The sequence below is a fragment of the Platalea leucorodia genome (assembly GCF_965183815.1).
Source record: "Platalea leucorodia genome assembly, chromosome: 1".
Taxonomy (NCBI): domain Eukaryota; kingdom Metazoa; phylum Chordata; class Aves; order Pelecaniformes; family Threskiornithidae; genus Platalea; species Platalea leucorodia.
The window spans coordinates 72,136,614-72,160,562 of NC_138823.1; the positions used below are offsets into that span (position 1 = coordinate 72,136,614).

General features: G+C 36.3%; 1 protein-coding gene across 2 annotated transcripts in view; it reads left to right on the forward strand.

The window, feature by feature from the left end:
* Positions 1 to 23,949, forward strand: part of PTPN3 (protein tyrosine phosphatase non-receptor type 3) — a gene marked incomplete at its 3' end in the record, with an annotated part of 96,225 nt that overhangs the window by 12,720 nt on the left and 59,556 nt on the right. For both annotated transcript variants that reach the window (XM_082307220.1, XM_082307221.1), the window contains exons 5-9: positions 854 to 898; positions 1,833 to 1,885; positions 11,957 to 12,077; positions 16,405 to 16,492; positions 21,293 to 21,381. In XM_082307220.1, the coding sequence (XP_082163346.1) occupies positions 854 to 898; positions 1,833 to 1,885; positions 11,957 to 12,077; positions 16,405 to 16,492; positions 21,293 to 21,381 (396 nt within the window). The remainder of the gene's footprint in view (positions 1 to 853; positions 899 to 1,832; positions 1,886 to 11,956; positions 12,078 to 16,404; positions 16,493 to 21,292; positions 21,382 to 23,949) is intronic.

Here is a 23,949-nt window from a genome sequence, read left to right on the forward strand (position 1 = left end):
AAGGCTTTAATTGAATACTTGTTTTATTCAGTGCATGTGATTTGGAATTTAGAATTCGTAGGCACCTGTTATTCTAGCATTTTTGTAACATTTTCATTGGTTGTTAATTTCCGTGACTTGAGAATATAAATAATACAGCATGTTAAATGATATTTCTTGTAGAAAACCTGGCTATTGACCTGTTTTGGTATTTGCTAATCATGCAGTTGTAAGCTGTTCTGCAGTTTTAAAGTGAAATTATTCAAAGACCTGCTCACATCCCAACTCTCCAGTATCACTATAAAGTAACACTGTCAAACACACCAAGAGCAACACTGAACTGCTCTTGGAGAATTGTTTGAGCTTTTTGTCAGCAAATGCTACTTGAGAAATGTCTCATCCTCCATTGAGTATTTCCAAGATAGACTATTACAGTTTGGGGTTGGTTTTTTTGTTGTTGTTGTTGTTTGGTGGGGTTTTTTTGGGGGGGGGGGGGGTTGGGTTTTTGGTGGGGTTTTCGGCGGGGGGGGATTGCTGTTTCGTTTTTTTTGGCCTTTTTAAAAGTTATATCCAAGATGAATATTCCTGGGAGAAGAAGAGCCCAGTTCTGTCATAGTTTGGTTTTTGTAGTGTTCATTGTGGCATTAATACTGTGGTCCTGGAGTTGTAGTACAGACTGCCAAAGATCTTTAAAACTGTTGTGAGTGGGTGTATGACTGCATATTTGTAAATGCCGCTAAGCTTTATTCATCTGTTTGTATAGTTTGCCAGGAAATCTAATAAAATAAAAGCAATATATGTAACCATTTAAACCATACCTTTTAAATGTGAAAATAAATGTATGTTTGTTTGTTTTCAAAAAAATCTTTTCTAGGCACTTATTCTTCCTGCAGTTGAAGACTGATATTGTGGAAGGAAGGTAATAAAAAGAATCTTCAATTTCTCTATAGTTCTTTTTAAAATAATAAAAAAAAAAAAACCCACAAAACCTTTTTCTGAGGGTACCGTTGCTATAAAAATGTACCTTGTGAAATATTGCTTTAAAAGAAAATGAAATTGGTAGGAAACATTACAAAGTTTCACATAGCTCACTTACCAAGAACGGTTTAGAAGTCTGTTGCGAATGTGCTGTAGGAGATGCTGTGTGTCTGCAGGTACAATGTCGACCTGAGAGATCTTTATGCAAGGCATGGTGTGCCAGGCATGATATTCCAAACGTGGGGACCCGCTGTCTAGTGCGGTAACAAGGAGGGAGTAGCAAAGGGCAGTTCATGCTGTTGTTGCTCGTGATTTCAGGATTATATTCCCTAAATGGTGGGCACATACCCCAATGGTTCCTTTGCCTGCAATTCCTGTGTGTTTGTACATTTTAAAAAAAGAGGAAAAAGGTGGTCTGAGTATTTGCTGCCAAATGTAAATTGCCTTTAGGTGTTGGCTTTTTTCTTCCATGGAGTCAGTTTTGGTCATGAGATCAGAGCTGTCTTTCTGCTTGGCATTTGGCTAATTTTAGTGTTTGTGTCTAGTTTTAAATACACCAGACTGCAGCTATTAAAATAATGTCCAGAGCCCCATAAAAATCCCTTTTCCTTTTGCTTTCCCGAATAAGCATCCAGCAAGAATATGAGCCTGTCCTTTTAGAACTAGTTACTTCCATTCACTTAAGAAGCTGTTACACAGCAACTAGCTTTTAATGTCCAGTCCTACTGTGCTTTGACAATCAAACTTTGTAAGAAAAAATCAAATTCTCTTTGAAGGCAAATGAGTCTTCACATACTGAACTAAGTGCAGAGGCATTGTTAACAATACATTTATACAGTTTATGTCTAAATAAAAATATTTTCCCCTCTTTCCAGGTTGTCATGCCCCATTAATTCTGCTGTTGTCCTGGCATCGTATGCAGTACAATGTGAGTAATAACTAATCGTTATTGTGTTAATAAATGTATTTGACCGATTACCTTCTCTGCTGTTTGGCACTGAAAAATAAGGAAAGGTTTCTTTCCTTATCTATTTGTGCAGAATATTCAAAGTGCTACTGGTGATGCTTTGTAAAGAAGGTGTAGGTTATTAAAGTAGCCTTCAGACAGTCTAAATAGAAAAAACATACTTGTTAGGTCTGTCAAAAAAAAAAAAAAGAGTTGATACAAGAATAACATGGTTCTTATTTATGCGTGCTTGTACTGCTGACAAAAAAGGCAGGTTTACATTGTCATTGGAAACAAAATAATGAAACTTACTGTGTGTTACAATAGCTACGGGAAAGCATTCCAAGGAAATAAGAGATCATCTAGAGAACAGTTAAGGGGAAGGTAAACTCATGATTAAGAAACTCCAATATTCTTATGTAATGTTTTTTCAGGGAATTTGATTTGTTAGATATGTAAAACTGTCTGGCACTTTACAATACATTTAAGGTGACTCTACATACAAGAACTTACATCCTTTCTCATTGAAGAAACAAACAAAAAAACAGGTTGAGGGTTTAGTGGAGTTTGTATGTTTGTCAAAATGATTGGCAAGGGAAAGCGTACTAGAATAGTTGTGTAATTTTTTGGCTGATGTATATTTATCCCATTTCTTATGGAAAGGCTAGCAAGGTCTGCAGAAATGATTGAGGTAATTTTTGCTTGAAAGAAAGACCAAGCTAAATAATTAAAATACAGTATTCAAAGGAGAAAGTGATAAACTGTTGGTATCTATGAAAATCCCAAGTGGCTATGAAACATTCACTTTTATGTTCAAGTATATCTTATGTTGCTCCCTTATATTAAATGGAACTTTAACCACATTCAAGCTTAGTAAGAATGGTTGAAACCAGAACAAGTTTTCCATGGTAGGCAGGAGTCCAAGTTTTGTTGCCAAAGGAATGCATCCCTGCTCCTGTATCTCTGGGGCACAGTAAGGCACTTGAAGGCTGAAACACTCTGAACCTTTAGGTTTGGTAAATGCAGTGTTGCTGACCCGATTGTGCTAAAGCACAAAAATGTAAAGGTACACTGAAGAATGCAAGTATTTTATCACAAAGTCAGGCTTAACATGAATTTTAAAATTAATTATGCCACAGGTAGCGTACCTCAAATCCCAAAGTAATTCCTGTTTCCCCTTCAGTTTTATGACTGTTCCCTTTTTAGTGCTTTGGATACCTACTAATGCAGTTATTTGTACCAAAGGAGAACAATAGAAGGTCAGTGAAGACTGGAAGGGTGCTACTGTGTTTTAATCTCTTTCTTTCCTGGTGGATTCTGGAATTTCCCATGCAGCTATTTGCCTGGTTTTCCTAACTTATGATAGTGCTACTACCAGTGGGTTTTTTTGTTTCTTTTAATAAAAAACAAACAAACGTTCTTTTCTGCTAGCTGATGGCCTTTCTTTTACTGTTTGTATGATACCTATATTTATTCTCTGCATCGAGAAAGAATGAGACATTTAGTAGAAAGATGTATTCCCTTAAAGAAAAAAAAAAGTTTTCGTTTTGCTCCCAGGTTGTTGCCATTTACCTAAAGATGATGGCATAGGAAAGACCTGAAATCTGAGTGTGTAGATCTCATTATCTAGTCATGTTTGCTAGGATTCTTGTCAACTTAAATTGTTTTAAATAGTTTTCTTTTGGTGTTTTAATTTCTAATCATTCTTATTAAGGAGAGTTGAAGTTCTTGGATATGAGGTCTCTGCTCACTAAAAAGATGTCTGAAGAAGCCATGGATCTGTTCTACTTGAGCTGTTTCTTTTTGCTGCCACTTCTTGGTGGTTTTTGGGCTGCTCTTTCTCACATATGGTTATTTATTTAAAAGGTGGAGCAGCTGTCACTGGCGGGAGGGCTGAGGCAGATGTTTTCCATTGTGCATGAAGTCTGATGTTTGATATTTCTGCTCTTGCTTTTTAACTATAGCTTTCACATGTGGCAGTCATAGGGTTGACCTTCACAGGCTTTGAGTTTCGCAAAGGGACAGTTGACGGTGATGTCTGTTGTGCCGCTGAAGTGCTGCTTCTCTGTGTTGCCCTCTGCACAGGTGTTTGGGTTCAGCACAGCGGTTCTGAAATACGGCTCTGATGTGTTACCCTGCGCTGTCGTGGCACACCCTGTGTTGGCTGCTGGTGCTGAGTTACAGGGGAATACCAGTGGGTGTGAATACTGTGGCTAAATAGCATGTGACTAAACTTGATTACGAATACAGTTCAGGCACTTGAAGAATAAGTTGTTAGTTTATTATCGGTAAATGTGTCTTGTGATAGAAATGATCAGTAGATTTTTAAATCCTTTTTTAAGGAGAACTTATTAAGGTGCGCTTCAAATAATTTCGAAATCGTGAAGTCTGAAGGATGCTCTTGTACTGAAAAAACAATCTAATGAGAAATTGTATGTCTTGGTTTTTACTAGTGTAAAATCGGAATGTTGTACAGTGTATAAAACTAAATAAGGGAACTATGCAGTGTTTGTATTGCTTTTTATTTAAAGTGTCACAAAGCTGATTTAGCATCACTTGTTTTCTATCACTTAGTGTAGAAAGTTCCCTTTTCCAGAACAGTATTTAAATGACTAACTATTGGTATGTAAGAAGTCCTGTAGGTTTGGTAGGAATGTTTCCTTACGTGCGTAAATCCTTTGCTGCATTGGGACTTGAATCTAAAGCACAGCAACAACACCAACAAAAGATGTTATGAATACTTCTAAGCTTTCTTTCGCCTGAGCATCAGTTGCTCAATGATTCATTGTGACTGAGGTCTTTCTTACCTCCTATGATATTGTTCCCCTCTCAGCTCTGCTTTGAGAACCAGGAGATTTCTCTAGCACGCTGCTATCTGTCTTTGGGAATTTGTTCAGGAAGGAGTTGACTGATCACTTGGGATTCAAATGGGCTTTAACCTCTTCTAAGAAAAGGAAGGCTGGCAAGGGTAAGGATTCGAGGAAAGCTGAGCTTAGTGGGCAAGTCCCTCAGGGAGTAGGCATAAGAGGGTGTGTTAGAATTTTGAGAACTCCAGAAGGCCGAGATCCCAGAGGAGGAGGTGGGCTGTAAGATTTAGATGAACATCAACAGCAGCTGCACAGTGAGAGTTGCACCACATAATTCCCCCATCAACTTTCTTCTGGCCTGACTCTTCTAGCTTGCCTTCATTTTGCCCCACTCTCTTTTTATAGAAATTACACTGAAACCTCAGGCTTCCTAATTTTCAGAGACCTGCCTCTTTTCATAGCTAGTATTTGGGGATTTTCCTCTGTGTGTGCTCCCCACCTATGGGTTTTTTTTGAAGTGAAATAGTGCTGAGGAGGACATCATGTAAGCTGAGAGGTTTGCTCAGAAGTCAGTCAGGTTCCTGCTGCTCTCCAGGGCATCTGCAGCCCTTATGCCTCAGAATCAAAATCAGACTGGATGAACAAAGAGGATTTTGACTTGAATTTCCAGTGTTTGAAATTATTTGCCAGATGTGGTAGGTAGTCTGAGGATGGCGTGCATGTCCTATCTGTTCTTCTGAAGCCTGCAGCAATGCTGTTCAGTCACAGGTACCTTTTATCTCTTACAGTACCTGTCACCAGCAGTACCAGTGTGTTATCTGTGGGGTGGTGCTGAAACTCCCAATACAAGAATCTGCTTGGAGAGATTAATTGAAATACACACTCGTTTTCTTCCACATGGTTCACTGTGGTCTAGATTGCTGCTCTTGAGCTTGCTAGCATCTCTTTGTACAACAGCTCTTCTAAGACTGCCCTGATAGTTTATATACAGCAGCTGTCCAGCTGTTTTGGACTGTTTTCCCTTGATTATATTTTACAGTTGTGCTAGGCAACAGAGAGGCCACCTCAGGAGATCATTACTTCAAGTATTGTTTGTCTGGTGTTCTTCCACTATGCCACAAATAATTTTTTGAATCTGTAACACTAAAAAAAAAAAAAAGTATAGTGCTGTAGTCTCTGGAGTAGAGAACCCCAGATTGGCATGTTGGCCAGTGCTGTAGCTGAAGGAACTGACTTTCTATAGTGCCTCATAGACTTGGTATGTTGCTATTGTTACGTATTTTTAAGGTGGATGAACCTATTAAATATTTCTATGTAACATAACTAAAAAGGGGAAAAGAACAGTTACCCAAGGTCAAGGTCCATGTAGTACAGTATTATACTCATGATAATGAGTAGTGGTGAATGCTGAGAGACAACATACATGACGGAAGATCAGAGTAGTTTTAAGATGTATTAGTTCTGCAAAACCTCTTAATGTTTTGGGAGTACTGATAATTATTCCCTTAAGTCTCTTATCTCCATACTTTTTCAAACTGAACACACTTTGTACTTTGGATTATGCTTTGCTGTTCTCAATACTTTTTTCTGATTGTGACTGTATGTTTTCTGAAGTACGTGTTGTATTTGAGATGCAGAAACAGCAACTCAGTATAACTTGTATTTTCTAATTTGCTTTGTCCTTTTCCTTGTGATTTTTTTTGTTGTTGTTTAACTGTGGCTGGGTTTTAAGCTGCTGATTTTTAAATTTTTTTTTTTAATAAAAGGTATTAGAATACTAACTCATTTTTCATTCTGGAGTGGTAATAGATAACTTGGAGACCAGCATTGTGTATGTATAGTTGGCATTTTTTTTCTACGAATGTTCCTTTGTTTTTATTAGTGCCTAATTTCTCATTCTTTCTTACCACAAAGTGACCAGCTGTCATAAGTGGTCATAAGCAGTTATTTACAGTCATCTCTAGATTGAACCTTTTTTAAGGGCTCTTGAGTGTGAAGCATTATTTCCTTTTACAAAACAGGTTAGTTTTATCCACAGGATAACTAGTTCTGCTTGTCCAATAGGGACATCATGCTTACTTACTCAGTGGTTGAGTGGGTTAGTGTTCATGCTCTCATCCTTGTTTGGATACAGGTTCCACTTATTGAAACACCTTTCCGTCTCTCAACATCTACTTATGAGGGTTTTGGTCCTTTTTAGAGTCTCTGATAACCATTTTCAATGTGGTGTCTTTAATCTCGTACATCTGTGTGGATTTTGCTCATTTCAATGCTCCTTTTTAGTCTCTCTTTAATAAGTGTCTACACTTCTATGTTGGTTCTTTGAAAATGAATTCTACTGCAGTGGATTATTTTCTGATTCCAGAAGCGTTTTCATACCCAAATCTTTGTAGTTACTGTTGAGAAATAATTACTGCTTTAGTTTATGCTGTGCAGTGCATCATCTTTCTTCTGTTCTGTATTTGTGCCAAGAAGTGATCACTTAAAATGTCTCAACTGATTGAACTGTAGAGATTAGGAAGTATCTTTTCTTTTTGTACCTCAGTGTTCATACGAAGATAAATTTATCATTAGCCTTTAGTATTATATTTCACTCTCATCTCAGCACATCAGTCATTATTGCCATCCTAATTTGGAGGCCAGTCATGTGACCTTAACTATATTTTAATCCTGGATTGCAATTTTATACCTGAGAATTTTTACTCCTTGATAAAAGTTAAATTAGTTATATAACTTGTGTGCCAGACTTGTTGCATTGTTTCATTATTTTCTCTTCCACTGGGAACCTGATCTGCCTATGTAATTATCCTCTTTTAAAGCCAGGCAACTCAGTTCATGTTTGTGTTTTATTCATGTCACTTAAAATATTCAACCCTGCAAAAAGTTATAAAGTTATAAATTCAATGTGAAACTACTTGATTTTTTTTTTTTTCTGGTATACTTCTCAGGTCTTTAGAAAGTTAATATTAAACTGTTTTCAAGGACTAGCTTTTGTAGGCATTCCTTTGGACCAAATTGTCCATATTATCTATAACTGATTTCCCATCATGCTTAGCCAGTGAGCTATTCATACATTTGCCTTCTGATGTGTAGTTACTTGTAATACCCATATGCAGAAGTAGGTTTTGTTGCTATTACTTCGTATGCAAATTTTTTGTTATTGTTTACAAGCAAAGTCTGTAGAATCAGAGACCAACTTGTCTTCTTGGAGGATATCACACAGATAGGAAGTAGAAATCAGTCTTTAAGTTATACAAAGTTAAAGGCTTTATGTTTTCTGGGGCTGCCTGTGGAAACTGGGCCAAATTGAAATGGTGGTATTTTGGTACTGTTAGCATTCAGAAACAACAAAATTAATTTTTAAACTGGAACTAAACAAATAATTATCTTGGTCATGTAGCAGAAAGCTTGGATGTCAAAAATAACTTCATGTAATTAAGAACCACAGGCAAATTTAGCTTGGAAGGGGCTTCTTCAAAGTCAGATCAGGTTGCTCAGGGCCTTTCTAGTTCAGTTTTGTATTTCCAATGCTGAAACTTCTGTTGTCTGTTATCCTTTTGGTTTGCAACTCAAAGAAGAGTCTGGCTCTGTCGTTCTTGCACCCTCCCTTTGGGGCAGTGGAAGACAGAAATGAGATCAGTGCTGTTTTACCCTATATAAGGGTATATATAAGCTGACTGACCAATGAAACTTTGACCTCTTCCTTTCTTGGAAGAAACCACTGAATAAATGAAGCGTCAATAGTTACTGTAAGAGTTGTTGGCATCAGTGTCTCTTTTTGCTTCCATATGTGTCAGATCTTCCCTCTATAAAGCTCTCTTTTTTCTTTTTTTTTTCCCCTTTTTCTCCCCCACCCCCCCCCCACCCCCCCCTTTAATGCAGCAATATAGCTGGTACTCAAGCTTCTCTTTCTAGGGAAGATGCCTGTGTACCCAAAGGATTCCTGCTGAAATCTCAGTGCTACATAAATATGCTTGTTCCTGGTATTCCCTTCCTCTGTATCTGAATCCTATAAAAATGTGTGATTTTTTTTTTTTTTTTTTTAATTTTAATTACTCCTTTTCTTTGCCTTCCTGCACAAAAGTCTTTTTGCTGCCAGGAGAAAGAAACAAAAGTATATACCCACCACATTGTTCTAACTGAACGAATTCTTTTTACAAAGTCTGAAGAAAAGATGACTTGTTTAGGCTTCAATAAGGCATAGGGAGTTCATATCCTGTATAAACATATATGATCTCAAGATTTTGATTTGTTTTTTAAGCATTTATAAATTCTTACTGTATTGAGAGCTTGTACAACTACTGTTTTGGTAGGTCAACATGGGATTTCATCCATGGAAAATTAATCTGTGGCTACTTGGCTATTGCACTATTCGTTTACTAAGAGTTATAAAATAAATGTCCTCTTTTTATTGAATATGGCCTTCTAAATGAATGGTCTACCACATTCCCTTCTTTAAAGCCTTTCATATTAGATATAAAACTCTAAAATACAAAAATCTGATATTCAAATAACTGATATTCTTAACTCCTCCTTGGTTCCATTTTCTTTCATTTTACTTTATATTCTTTCCCAGTTATAATGAATTAAAGAGTAACAGTTGGCTAGAATGGAGAAAGGTAAAAATATGCTTTTTTTTACTGTAACTTTATCCTCATTGAGTCAGTATCTGCTGGCTCATGTGATCAGAGCAGAAGCTATGTCAGGAGAAACTCAGATTAGAGATAGGTCTTTAATATTTCCTGCCCCTTTGCTCTCTTGGAGAAATCCAGTAAAGAGGTAGAAACCTCACGGGTTTTTCTTCTTACTGAGGTCTTGATATGCCCTAATGTTTTTTTTCCTACTTGTATAATTAAATCCTGCACAAGATCATTAGTCTTCCAAGACGTCTACTAATCAACATTTATAGTTTCTCTTCAACTGTAACAGTTGGCTGGGGAGTTGGAGAAGCAAGTAGTACTCTAAACTGCTCCCCTTGTTGACATGACCTCAGGTAGCTAGGAGGAAGAGGAAAAAAGACCAGAACAACCTCCATATTTGGAAGATGAGCAAGAAGACTCTACCTCATAATGTATGAAGGAACAGCAGTTGCCCTCTTTAGAGAAGGTAAAACTACAGTAAAAAATATTTTTACCTAACGAAAATAAAATTAAAGTGGACAATTACATTGTCTTATTCCTGGCAATCTGGTCTCTTCACATTGACAAGAATGTAATTCAAACTAGCTGAAAGAAACCTTAAAAATGTAGACTGCGTTTCGTAGAAAAGATGGGTTGTGTTAATGGCTAATAAAGTCTTCAATCAGCTACTGTCATCTGTGAAATTGTGTTTTATTTTTACACTGTTATTAATGTACCTACTTTGTTCAAAAAGTTTTTTTATTGTTATTGCTGTAGCCTTAGTCTTGGCAGAGACTTGGACTTTTGTTAGTATATAGATATTCCTAAAAATTATTTAAGTTTCTTGTTATACTTCTGGATCTTCTGTCTTGGTTTTTGTTTTGTTTTCTTCTTCAGGGAGATATTATTTGACAGAAGTGTTCAAATATGTGTTTTGGTTCTAATGGTAAATATTTAGTCTTTTGCCAGCTAACTAATTTAAAATTCAGGCTACTTTTAAAAAGAAAGGGCTAAGCATTGCAGGAACATCTGCATTCAAAACAAATTACTTACTGTTTATCATTCCACTTTCTTTTTTATTTAAATATTTCCCTTGATGCTGACAGGTGTGCGACTATATTAGCTTCTGACTGCATTTGCCTGGCAATTGTTTTGTATCACAGTGGTTCTATTTTCTAGGCCATAGAAATCATACTTTTTGAATATGTAAGTGGCAAATATTAGTTATTCCCTGCATTACAGATACTCCATAGTTATTGTAGCTGTAAGTTATTTCTGAAGTCCACAACTTCGCCCAGCCCCAACCTGAATCATTTAAATCACACTTTTGTACTTTGCATTTTCTGGAAAATCATGGTAATAGTATTGTTCCTAAAAGTATGCTCTCTTTGATTTAGTTGAGGGGCTTTCTATGCTGAATTGTTTGCAGTCTATACAAGTACTTTCTTTTGTGTTAAATTACGAGTCATACAAATAATTTCTGCGAAGCTTTAATGCTTTGTAATAACTATTTAATGCTCCTTAGGGAAAAAGCAGATTAGTACAGGTTCTAGTGATTTGCTTAAACATACCTTCTTTTTTGGGTTTAATCTCTTCAACTATTTAATGAAAACACAGATCTCGTGAAATATGGGGTTTGAATTACTTGCTTAATTGAAACTACGTAAATCTGTGGCAAATAGGCAAGTACTTTATTTGAAGCAACCTCTCTGCTGCCCCAAACCTTGCATCTTTATAACAAGTAAAAGGTTTGTTATGTTTTCCAGGACATAAACTTATTCTGACCTAGTTTTTAAAGAAAACTTGCATAGACTGAAGCTATAAACTTATGGTAATTTATACTTTCATTTCTTTTCAGATATACCACCAACTGTGTGGATAAGAATTAGCTTTTATCTAGTAACTATTTTAAAAAAAAAATCTACTAATTAGTATCATTTTTGAAGGGATAAAGTTTTAGAGAACTTTTTTTTTAAAGTTTATTTGGCTGTAAACATGTGTTTACTTTTGGTAGCAGCTTGGTAATGTTACATGTAAATCAGCAGTTACTTCTTGTGCTTTGTTAAGTAACTCATGTTCAGCTGAGGCAAGACTTAACAACTGAATTGTTAGGACAGAGCCACAGTTGGTAGTTTGAACAATTTTTACCTGACAGTGTGAAGAGTAGATGCTTTTTAAGTGGCAGATCTTGTTGAAGACTTCTAATATGTTATAGTCAAGTAAATGTACATCAAATTGATTTCATTTGCAGTCTCTTACCAAAGCAATTTGGTTTCCTCTAATGTTACAGTACTGCACGTCTGTGCTGGTGTGGCATGTAATGCCTGTCTGGTGGTGTTACAGCTTGTGATGCAAAAGCAGGGCTATATAAGTAACTAAATAAAGTACTAAGTCATTCAGTGCCTGAGATTATAGTTATGGTAAGTGTATTTTGAAAAAAAAAAAAAAAAAAAATCTTTTTTCACTAATGTCATACAATTCCCTGTGTTCAACACTGCTGGGAAATAATTTGTAATTCGTGCATTTCCCCATATGTGTACGTATTTTGTTGAGGAGAAGGAATTTGTTCTAAATAATAATCAATTAACTATGAAAACTTTGTGTATGTGTTTCTTGTTTCCTAACAGCACAACTTGGAGACTATAACTCTTCAGTACACCATTCAGGATATCTGTCAAATTACAGCTTTATACCAGAGCAGAACAAAGATTTTCTTACCAAAGTAGAATCGCTACATGAGCAACACAGGTAACATTGACTTTTAGTTCTCTCTCACCTCTTGAGGTTTTAAAGAAAAAAAAAAAAAAAAAGTTGCCAAAAGGAAGACTCAAGTTCTTAGTAGGTTCGGTACAACAGACAGTTTTAGTTCATATAGCTTCTATTAAATGAAATATTTGGTTTTATCATGTAGGTGCTAGACTAATCATATTCAGAGCATGATGCTAATGTGTTAAAATGTTTAAATTTCTGGCTATAACAACTAGTAGATCAGTTAGCATTATACATTACTAATGGCAGCCATCTAGAATGATGTACTAGATGTTTTGGATCAAGGACATTTGACCATTTTTGAAATCCTATAGATTTTCTTGTCTGTCTGTGGGGAAAAAAACCACAAAACCCAAACCATGAAACACTTCAATTAACATTGTGCTTTCTCTTCACTCTCCTGAGTGTAATATAAAGGTTACAACAGATTATTCCCGTCAGTCCACTGCTAATTACTCTTTCTGACCCTGCTCACTTGTCTCTTGTAAGACTTCAACTTCAGAATTAGTGGTGTTGATTAGATACTCGCAAGCCAAATGCAAATATGCCAACCTAAGAAATTGTCTGGGAGCGTTTGAGCAAATGAAATCCAAATCTCTATGGACTCGTTCTCTCTGTATCTTTACTGCGTCAGAGCTAGTTCCCCCGCTCTCCTGGTTTCTTTGATTTATACCCTGAAATATCTCCATTTTTATCTCCCCCTGATATTCCTTGACTTTTTTTGTCGTCTTTCAGTACTCTCACCTCTCCCTCTTGTTTCTTTACTGCTAGCGGGTGTAGTGAGTAGTTCTGAACTCCATGTGTGCTGCCTAGCAGTCCAGAACATGCATGTTGCTTTGTCATTTATGGGGTGAAAGAGAGACAACCACTGAACTCTAACTGCAACGATTCCTGCCGTATAGGTACTAATCTAGACTGCTTTCCTAGCAGTTCATGTTCAGGAACACAACAGCTGAGGCTTCTATTCCTTCCAAATTAATTTGCAGTTTCTAGTAGGCTCGGAGGTTTTTGGAGGGGAACTTGTAGACAGGCATGAATAAATCTGCTTGTCTTTAGGAAGCAATCGTCTCGGAGACCACTGAGGGAAGGTTCTGAAGAGTCTTGAAGTGGTTGGGTTGAACTCATGTATTTAGTGCTATCATAGCCAGAGATATAGAACTGGTTATAGCCTTCAGAGAAAAGACTAGAAATTACCATTGGTCCAGACGAAGGTGTAGTGGGATCTGTTGGAAAGACTTCTTTCTTCTCTGGGTCCTTTCAGTGAAATTGATGCTTTCATTGAGTGGTTTTGGTAGAGTGAAGCCTTGATGACTGAGAAATTTAACTGCTGTATTTGAATTCACGTAGGTGGTGGCAATTGGAGTTCTGAATAAAAATACTTGACTAGACTGGACTGGGAAAAATATTTCTTTATTGTTTTAACACCTTTTTTGAAACTGAGCTCTTCAGGCCTATTTATTTTGGAGTGCAGGGAGAGGCAGACAAATTATTGTATATCCTGGCAGTATTTCTTGCATCCTTCTTTGGCATTCATAGTGAATACTTACGTCTCAGACATGGTTTTGACTAGATCAGTGCCAGTAACATACTTGACAAGAATGGTTCTGGTGTTCACCAGGCCTTCTGAAAAGGAAAGACAGAAAGGGAGAATTTATCTTCTTACAGTTTAAGGAGAGCAGTGTTGTTTTGGGATGAGATTTCTGCTGATCTGGAGTAAATAATATTTACTGTAGAACATATGGGATATCTGTAAATTATTATCCCTTTTAAATTGGCATTCTTAGACTACAGGATTGCAAAGCTAGCCTTATAAACAACTATCCTTTTTCATTCTTTAGTATCTATCCTTTGGGAAACTTTCACAAAGGAAAATTAAAAGGCTGGAATTGCTGATACATGATACAGGCTTGAGAAGCCATGTTATGTCTTTTATGTTGTAGCTCAATGCAAGTTTATTTTAGCTAGTCTTTATGTTTTTTTGCAAAATATGAGAACGTAGTTCTATGAACATGTTCATATCAGACACTATTCAGTGGACAGTAAGTAGCTGTTGAGAAAGCAACTGTTGTCATATTGAACTGGTACAGCTTCAGAAATTTTCCTTCTATGTTTTTCCCTAAATCCATAGGGGGATTTTTCTGTATGTAGTTTGTTCTAACAAGGTTTTCTTACTGTTTCTTCTTCATACATAAGCAGCCTGAGGTCTTAAGATGTGGATATTATCCAAATTGGTAATGTTTTCATAGTGCTTGCTAGATCTAGCTATCAGTTTGAGGAGAAGGATGCGTTTGAAACTTCATATGATGCTTATATTCCAGATAATGTTTGCTAGCCCTTGGGTATCAAAAGCTATAAAAATTGGAAGGAGACACCAAGACTGGTTTCCTCTTGCCTGTTTTTCTCACCAAGTAACTACCATCTGCTCAGGGACCTCAAGGTTTCACTTAATCTCTAGTTGAGTAGGGAGGTGTAACAACAACAAGAAAAAAAGTCTGTGCTGAGATGCTTTTTCTTGTTGGCCCTTCAAGACACAAGGTTTGATTGGTCTGGTGTAGATGGTGTATGCAAATTAAAATTTGCAGGCATATCTTGTTAGTAGGCAACAGACTTTCCCCATCTTTCTGAACAAAGTTCTTCATCAAAATTTAAAAAATGAAAATAATGTACTCTTGCAAACATATTCAGTATCCTGTTATAGTAAAATGGTCTTTTTGTTGGTTTTCTTCTCTACTTTTCTGACACAGTGAAAGAGAGGTCTACTGATGTTTTTCAAAATCAAGGTGACAGTAGTCACTGTAGATGTAGATCTGAGTAAGCAGTTTATATCGGGATTGTGACAAATAGCTCTTTTATTTGTCTTTGCTCTTTTTTCCAATATTGTGACATCCTCAAGCCACACTGCAGGCAACAGCTTTCCAGTTCAAGATAGCTTTCCGTTTCATGGAGCACGATGTAGATTTTCCTAGAGTAGCTGTTTCAGGGCATAGTATTTTGATGGCCAGGAATTTGAAAAGATGGATATTAATTGGAAGTAATAGATGTCCACATTTTGAGGTAAAGCCCTTTTTAAAAATGAGAGTTACTGCCTTATGTGGAATGCCTTTGCATCTGGAGTTCTTAACACAATGTTATGTCAGCTTTTTACAGGTTGTATTTAAATTACATTTGATTAACGTAATTTTATGTGTGTCATTTGGGAAGGTCGCCTAGCAAAGAGTTGTTTTTACCTGAACTTAGCTGCAGATATGATAGGATGATATCGGATGTCTTTTCTACTTAGATGTGTGTAGATATTACACGCATCCCTCAGCCTCTGTTCTTACAGTTACTCAAACACGCTGTAGTGCCTGAACCGCTGATCTGTGCTGTGAGCCCAGGATCACTGTGGGCACAGCACGATGTCAATAGGCTCTGGCCGATTCCAGGTTAGAGCTGCCTCTTGTCTGATCGGTTCTTGACTGGTCTTGGCCCTGCAATTTATTGGAAGGGGCTACTTTCGTTATCGTGCCTAAAGGAACCTTGTTTAGGCCACATTGCATTCATCTCAGATGAATAATTAGTAGGCTGCATGGGAGAACCAGCTAGGTAGGGATTACCGTTGAATTCTTTGTTTTTTAAAACTCCTGGTAGATTCCATGTAGCCCTTCCATGAAGACATATAATCTGTTTATTTGAGGTGTGGGGATTTTTGAGCTTTTGTGTCTGGGGAAAAAAAAGTCTGAGAATCATAGATGCTTTCTAGAAGACCAGAAGATAGAATCCTTTTAAGTCTTGCAGCACATTTCACATGTAGCAGCGGGGAAAAAAAGTATTTCAGGACTTACAGATTGTAGATAAACTCAGATGGCTTTTCCTCACTGAGTTTCATAACTTTAACTTATTTAATCTTCTTTCTCCCCCTTCTTTTTTTAGTATGTTCCTGCTTCTAATCTTTCTTCTAAATTACTTCCTTCTGAGAGACTATGCAATATAGAATATTTACAGATACAGCTTCTTGTTATAAAGGAAGCTTTTATACGGGAATCTTTTCCTCATCCCCTTAAACAAAACTAATAAAATGATTACTCTAAAAATAACTGGTCCAGAATGGCTAAGGTGGTAACACTGTGTATCATTTGCTTGATTTTTGAGAGGAGTTTAGGAGGGTCTTCACCAGTGAAGAACTTGTGGCACTAGTTAATGAGGCTTGTTTGTCAGACACTGGGCTGTGGGATTCTTCTGTTTTTCTGCATTTGGAATAAATGTAATATGTCTTTTACTTTTGACTATGGTCCATATAATTTTTTTTTTTTCCCCTCTCTTTTAGTGGCCTCAAGCAATCTGAAGCAGAGTCCTGCTACATAAATATAGCACGAACACTTGAATTCTATGGAGTGGAATTGCACAGTGGTAGAGTATGTTTACATTGTGATTTTTCACTTGGAAAAAGAATTATATGCCTTTTTTTACATGAACTTAATAGCAATAAAAACAGTAGTGTTTCAGTGTTGATGTTATCATCTTTTTTTTTTAATTAAAGAGTTGGGTAATCTTTCAATAATTTCTGTATAACATAGGTGCTGGAATTTCAACCAAATAAGCTAGATATCCTCGAAAGAGTAACAATATATTTTTAAGATAAATTGTTTCAATACTGCAATATATTTTATGTAATAGTTTTACGAAAGTTTATGAATGTCTTAGCATGAAAGAAAATGAATGCTCTGTTCAGTGCTATGATGTAGCTAGCAGATATTTTAAGAGTTTACTCTCTCTGAATTTCTAACACAGTGTTAAGAATGTAGAGATTTTTTTGTTTATTCCTGTATTCCCTGACTCCAGGCTAAATCTGAGCAGTCTGTAACAGCGTGGAAGATGACCATGAAAAATGTATTTGAAATCTTTCAGGTACAGGGTGTGCATTGATAAGAAACACGTCCTAGTATTTCACTAGCTACTAGGATCTAATTGTTTCATAGCACTAGCTGTCTGAGACAAATCCCCAAAATACTTTTTTTTAATTGCATCCTAGTGTGCAAGTTACTATTTGTGCTTTTATGTAATAGCAAATTATTTTGGCATAAAGCTTGTACTATAAAAACGTAATGAAGTGTAGTGCAGATGATTGATTACCGACTTAGTTTAGAGTGGGTTTAGACATTTTCAACTAAAGGAAATTTCATTGCAGCGTACTGGGCTGCTCTATCTGAGTAGAAATGCCTTCTGGAGATATCTACTTAAACTGGTTTTTTTGTTGTTTTTGGGGTTTTTTTTCCCCAGTGTATTGTTTCATATTTAATGACCTGAGGCTCATGGGTTGTCAGAATGTTAGTCATGAGCCCCTACTCTGCCTGACAACAAACTGTGTGATCTGAATCAAATAGAGTACAGATTTGAATCAGTCTTCTCTATGCCAGGCTGCTAAGATGCAGACTGTCCTGCTACTGTTTCAATCCAAATTAATATTTTTATCACAATCCAGTTTTTTTGAAGGATGAAAATATTTGAAATGGTCTGTTTTTTCCACCACTTGAACTGAACATCTAGAATCTGCTAGGAAGGAAATAGAAAGCAAAATAGAAAATGTCATGACATCTTTTAAATCTGTGTTTTGGTATAATTTGAATGTTGAGTTTCATTCTTCCTCTCCCTTCCTTATCTCAAAGTGGGTAATGGAATAAGAAAAGTACAGAGAAGGATAACAATCATGAATGTTTTTAAGGAAAAGCCTTCTATAGCAGGTGAACAGCATGGAGAATGTGAATAACAAAAAAAAATTTTTTTTTTTTTTTTTTGCTTGGTAGTAAAGGATTTAAGGATCTTCAGTCTCCCTAGAAAGCGACAAGTTTAAGCAAAAAGAACTTTTTCATATGGCTGCAATTGAACTGTGGGGATTACTGCTATTTTAATGGATGACCAAGGTGAAAATAGGTATCAAGAGCAGTTGGGCAGTTCAGTGGAAGAATGATTCACTGGAGTCCATTAAACATACAAAAAGCTTCTAATCTAGGAAATCCTCTAGCTGTAAATTGCCAGAAGCTGAGAAGAGTTATGAGTAGAGGTGTGATTGGTTGTCTCTGGAGTTTTGTATTTCCAAAACATCGCTTACAAGTCGTCATTTGGACTGAATGCCATGATGAGGCAAACCTTTCAACCAACATGTTATTATTGATTATGCTCCTGAAGGCCTATAGGAAAAGTGACAGGACTGGATTGTGTCAGAGTGGATGTTCTTGGCATTGTCTTCTGGTAGATAGACTTCCATTTGCTGAGTGCTTTGCCTATGCTGTAGCAGTCCTACGGAAGAATACTCCTCAACATTTGGTCTCATCTGGTAGCCCATATTGGCTGTAAATGACACTTCTCTGAAGTTTGAAACAGTCTGTTTCTGAAGTTTGTAGTGAAGGTTGGATACCTCCCCCCCGCAATACGCTGCTGCTTCACAGAGGCTACCATGTTATACCCTAGCTTTGGCAGGGATGTTTGCCATGCCTCCTGATATCCTCCCCCTACTTAGTATTGCTCTTAAATCACGCCTACAGTTTTGTCAGATCCCAGTGCTTTGAACAGATCTAGCAGGGACTAGTTAAACTGTGGCTTTTTGAAAGGCTTTATCTTTGTGGATCCTTACAGTTCAGACCTTTGCTGCTAAAATAGTCTTAGTCCTCTTGGATTGTGTATGGCAGAGGTAACACCTGGCTTTTGTACTAATGGCCAAAAGAAGATGGTGCTCCTGTACTGGTGGTTGAGAGTGGGATACTTTTGGATAATGTTTCTTGAAGAACAGATGAATACTTAATTTCCTTAATTTTAATGTTTTATGGTACAAAGGTAGATATTTTCCAGAAGTCGAGTGTGAGCTTTCTCTTTAGCAACTTGCTAAACATGAAACTTCCATTAGTGAATTAAGTTGAGCTCAGTTTTCATCTGCAAACACTTCTGCTTTTCTCTGAGGATAAATCTAAACTGCTAAAATTGTAATATTCAAAAATGAACTAGTATTAAGCAACACAGGAGAGTGAATTCAATACCTTGAAACTGTATTAAGATTTCTTGAATTCTTTATATCCTTTTGACTCTGGACCACCATCTCATCTGCTCAATAATTAGTCTGATGTTAACTCATCTTTCATTTTTACTCAGACAGGAAGATAGGAAATTTGTAGAATCAATATTACTTCCATATCTACAAAAATCCAGATAGTAATTGTAGATGAAATCAAATGTGAATCACTATTTAACTAGCTAGATGCCTGGCATGATCATTTTTATCTTTATAACTTTTTTTATGAGTATCTCTCTAAAGAAACAGGTAAAAAGGAAAGTATATGCATGTTATTTCTTACTTATGCAATTTAACAACATAGATGTTTTGAAAGGGAAATAACTGCATGTCTACATCATCTTTCTTTTGGGAGACCCTCTTTCTTTATGCAAGTCCAAAATCTTGTTTTCAGATTTCTTAGGTTTAACACAAGAAAATTCATTATAAAAAATAGCATGGGAGGTGAGTGTGTTGGGCTGGGGCGAATGGGGAATGAACTTTGTTCTGACAAAGCTCCCGGAGAAAATAGAGTAGCTTAGCCTAATTAATCCCTATCAAGCGTTTAGCTAATCCTTTATTTCTGCTAAATCATGTAGGTTTTCAGCTTTTTCTCCTAAAGCTGTTTTGTTTGGGGCTTTTTTGGTGTTTTTTTTGTTTTACTTGGGTTTTTTTTTTCAGTATTGATTTTTAAAAGCAGAAACCTAGAGTAAGCTCCAAGTGCTAATAATACAGGCTTCTGCAGCAGTTCCTGGCAAAGTGGGGCAGCAGGTTGCTGAAGGTTATTAATAATTTCAGCTGATTCTGGGCTACCTTGATGTTAAGTGTATTTGGACTGCTACCTACCTAATGATTTTCTTTTATTATATTCTCAGAGATAGGACCGGTATTTCTCTCATCTTGTCAGTATTCAGTGTTAGTGCACTATGTATTAAATAGGTTATGCTTGTTCTCTATGAATTGCTGTGGTATTTCACTAGAGGTTTATAAATCACATTGCAAATTAGATTCAGGTTCATTCATTCATATGCCTGTATCCCACTTCTATTCAACTATTTTTAAAGGATTTATTGCAGACTTTCCAAAGTATTGTTAGAGCACATGCTATCTGTTCTATTCTTCTGTACCTTACCAATATAAAGAAATTGGATTGGACGTACAAGAAAACTGTATATTAACTGAGCACAGAGTACCATCTAGAGGAGCAGCTAAGCTACTGAAGGCTTTAAGAGAATCCATTGCCCTTGGCCATCCTTTACAAAATAGTCTGAAACTACTTTTGAGTCAAACCTGATGTTTTAACCAATGGGTTCTACACTTACATGTAGATTTATGCATGTGTTCAGCTCTGTTTAGAAATTTGGGAAATAATGTATTAGTATGTTTTGATCACGGAGAAATAGGAAGCCAAGATTTGTAACTTTTGTACCTTCAGTTTGGGTTTAGACTCAAATTGACCATTCAGCATCCCACCCCAACCCCCTTTTCTTTTTTTTTTTTTCTTTTAACTCAAGTGTTTGCTTATACATAAGCATGTGTTTCCTCTTGAGTATCTCAATACATATAAAGGATTGTAGATGTATGGATGCGGTTTTCCAGTTGAGCGTGTTAAGCTAATGCACGTGTTTTGTTTTAGTTAACAATGGATTCAGTTTAGTGTACCAAATATTCATGTACACATGTATGTTCCTCTAGCATCCTCTCATATGCAGAATTGTGGTCACCTCTTGCCCAGTCTTTGTTGGTAAGACCTTTTTGGAAAAAATAAGGAATTTTTTCCTTTGTTGTCTTAAACAGCTTAGAATCAGGATGTTTGTGTTCAGTTCCCAAAATTCTGTGTCATTTGCCTGACTCATCTTGGGAAGTACTTCAATTTCTTTCACATGGTTAAATTAATAAGCCTGGAATTGAAAATTTAGTCTGATACTGCCCTAAAGAATATCTAGTGTAGTAAGATGAACATTGCAACTTTTTTAATGAGTGCAAGTTTATAATACCTAGAAGACAGCATTGAAGGAAAGAGATGCATGAGAAAAAAAATCCAAAGATGTGATTGAATTTTTGCCTGAGGAGTAGCAATTTAAGTATAGAAAACTTGAAAATTAATTTACAAGTACATAAATGGGAATGACGGAAACTGCATCCGTGTTCTTACAGCATTTTTCTTTTGCAGGATCTCCATAATCTAGATCTCATGATTGGGATTGCATCCGGTGGAATTGCTGTATATAGAAAACTCATCTGCACAAGCTTCTATCCCTGGTAAACTCCTTTACTAGTAAAGAAATATGTCTGGTCTTTTCAATCTTATTTCCATTTGCTTTAACATTTATTCCAAAGAAGGCCACAATACATAAATTTGGTTTTTATGGGGTATAATGAGATTTCCTTGCATTGAGATAAAAATGAAACCTGTTGCTTAGGCTTTTAATTCTCTAAGACTGTTGGACTCCTTGTACTGTGTGAAGTCTTGATCAAGTTAATTCGCATACAGGTCTTAGTACATGATTAGGAGGACCCTGTGGTCTTAGAGATTTGCTGCTGTTATACCCAATAATATGTCTTTTTTTTTTTAAATCAGTATTACTAGTAAAGCTCAACAGCTAATGATCTGATCATTTTATCCTGTCATTCAGCAACAAGATACTTCCTTCTCAGAAAAGAAATGTAAAATGAGTTATTTGGAGTTTTAGATTTACTGAAACTAGGATAATATAATTTAGACAAATTTTTAAATGTCATCAAACAAGGCTATATAATGTTAAAAAGTTTGAGTCTTCAGGGTAGAGACCTTTGCATTATTCTGTGATACTGAAAACATTAGAATGCTTGGTAGTGCTGTAGAAAATAATCTCTATGAAGAAGGAACGTGCACAAGATGTCTGACGTGAATGACATTAGAAATTAGTTAAGATATAATCATTTATAGTATTTATGGGCTTTGTTATTTATGCCATACTGAAAGTGATAACAAATTAGAAATTATATGGAAGCTGGGCCTTTCCTTAAGGTTTTTGGATTGGATCAGAAAGAATTTTTCTCAGTCTTTCTTTTTTAAAATAAGTATGATTTTTTTTTTGTATACTTTATCAAGTATAGCTTTATCATGTTATGCATAATTTCCTCATATAATTTGTAACAGTTTTTCTGAAGAACATTTTCTTAATCATGACAGAAAAGTGCATTCTAATGGGTTGTACTTGCTCTTTGCTCCTTAATTACATAAAAAGGTGCTGGTTAGCAGTATTCCTTAAATACTCGAGTCATTCCATCCTTTCATTATGAATCCAACCTAATAGATATTTCCTATGGGAAAGCAAGAAAATAAGTTTTGATTTATTTTCAGTGGAAAATGTACTGCCCAGTCTCCGGATTTTTCTTTGCAGTGAGTTGTCTTTCAGTTCACTTGGATGTACTGTAACCATTCTAAATGTATGTCAATAATGCTGTCATACAGCACAGTGACATCTTGTATTTTTCCATCTCTAGTGCGCACTAAAGCCTAAAAGATTTTATCTTTCATCTTTGTGCCCTGAGCTCTGCCCTTTCTTATGTCAATCTCTCAGCTTCTTCAAACAGCTGCAGGTTTTAAAAACTGCCAGCTGGAGGCACATTTTCTGTCTTCTGCAAGTCTTGTTGTGCCAACTTAGTGACCTAAGGTATGAATGGATAATAATAATAATCCTGGAAACCATAGCGATGGCATTTTTAAAATCCAGGACTATATGATTTTTAGGGAAGGGAAAGAGAGCTTTATAGCACACAAGACAGGAGGAATCCACAACTGTGCTACTTTTACTCCTGGAGAGCACAGAGGACTAAAACACAGCTGCTAAAACATCATTTACAAAAACCTATTCTCATTTACAAAAAGAAACGGAGGGGAAAAAAAAAAACCCACAGATTTTTTAGTTCAAATAATTTCCACTCTACAACATGAGGTTTAGGCAGCAATATTTTCAGCTGACAGCTAATGCAATTGTTCCAAGCTTTCCTGCTCTCTCTAAAAATATCTTCTCAACTTGAAAGGAGCAAAAACTCACTAGATAGGGAATAACTTTTTGATATTTTATTTCTGGCTTTTTGAATGAGTTAGTCATAATTCTTCACGCAGGAATGGTGTCCATTCCCTGTCCCCCAAAAACAAGCAAGCAAGGAAAGTCACCGGAGCGGACTAGCCTGTGCTGTATTTGTAGTGTACACTTTCAATTTGTTCTTAGACCTCAAAGCAGGTTATATTTCTGTAATGCCTGGAGTTTTAGTGTATCTTGGTTGGGCTGAAGGTGTGCAGGTAAGGAGATTTCTTACAGAACAGTATATGCCTGAGAATGCATAAAAAAAACCCATTCAAGGCTTTTTATGTAACACCATTTTTAGTAAGTAGTTTTTCCTACGGGCTGAACAAGCTTCACCATAAACGTGGTAGAACTCAAGGTGGCAGCAAACACCATCAAAGCACTCTTTCCAAAACTAAGTAAAATACTGTGCAGCATTCGTGGATGACAACAATACAACTATACCATATGGTAGTAGTCAAAGGGGACCAGAAGTTTTCAGGAACAGAGGCAGTGAGAGAGTACTGCCTTGGCAAAAGGAGGATTTTCAATCAAAGCAACCTACGTAAGGAGCTGACTGATCAGTCAGAGGCAATGCAAGTCAAGGCAGGTTTAAAAAATAACTCTGGATTTAACACAGTATTTTATGTGCTCTGGAAAGTTATTCTTGGGGCTGCTCAACTGTTTTGTGATAATTTCCAAACTCGTTTTGCAAGTAAAATATTATCTTAATGGCAAAAACACACAAGCACTCTCTACAGCAGCAGCAGTTAAG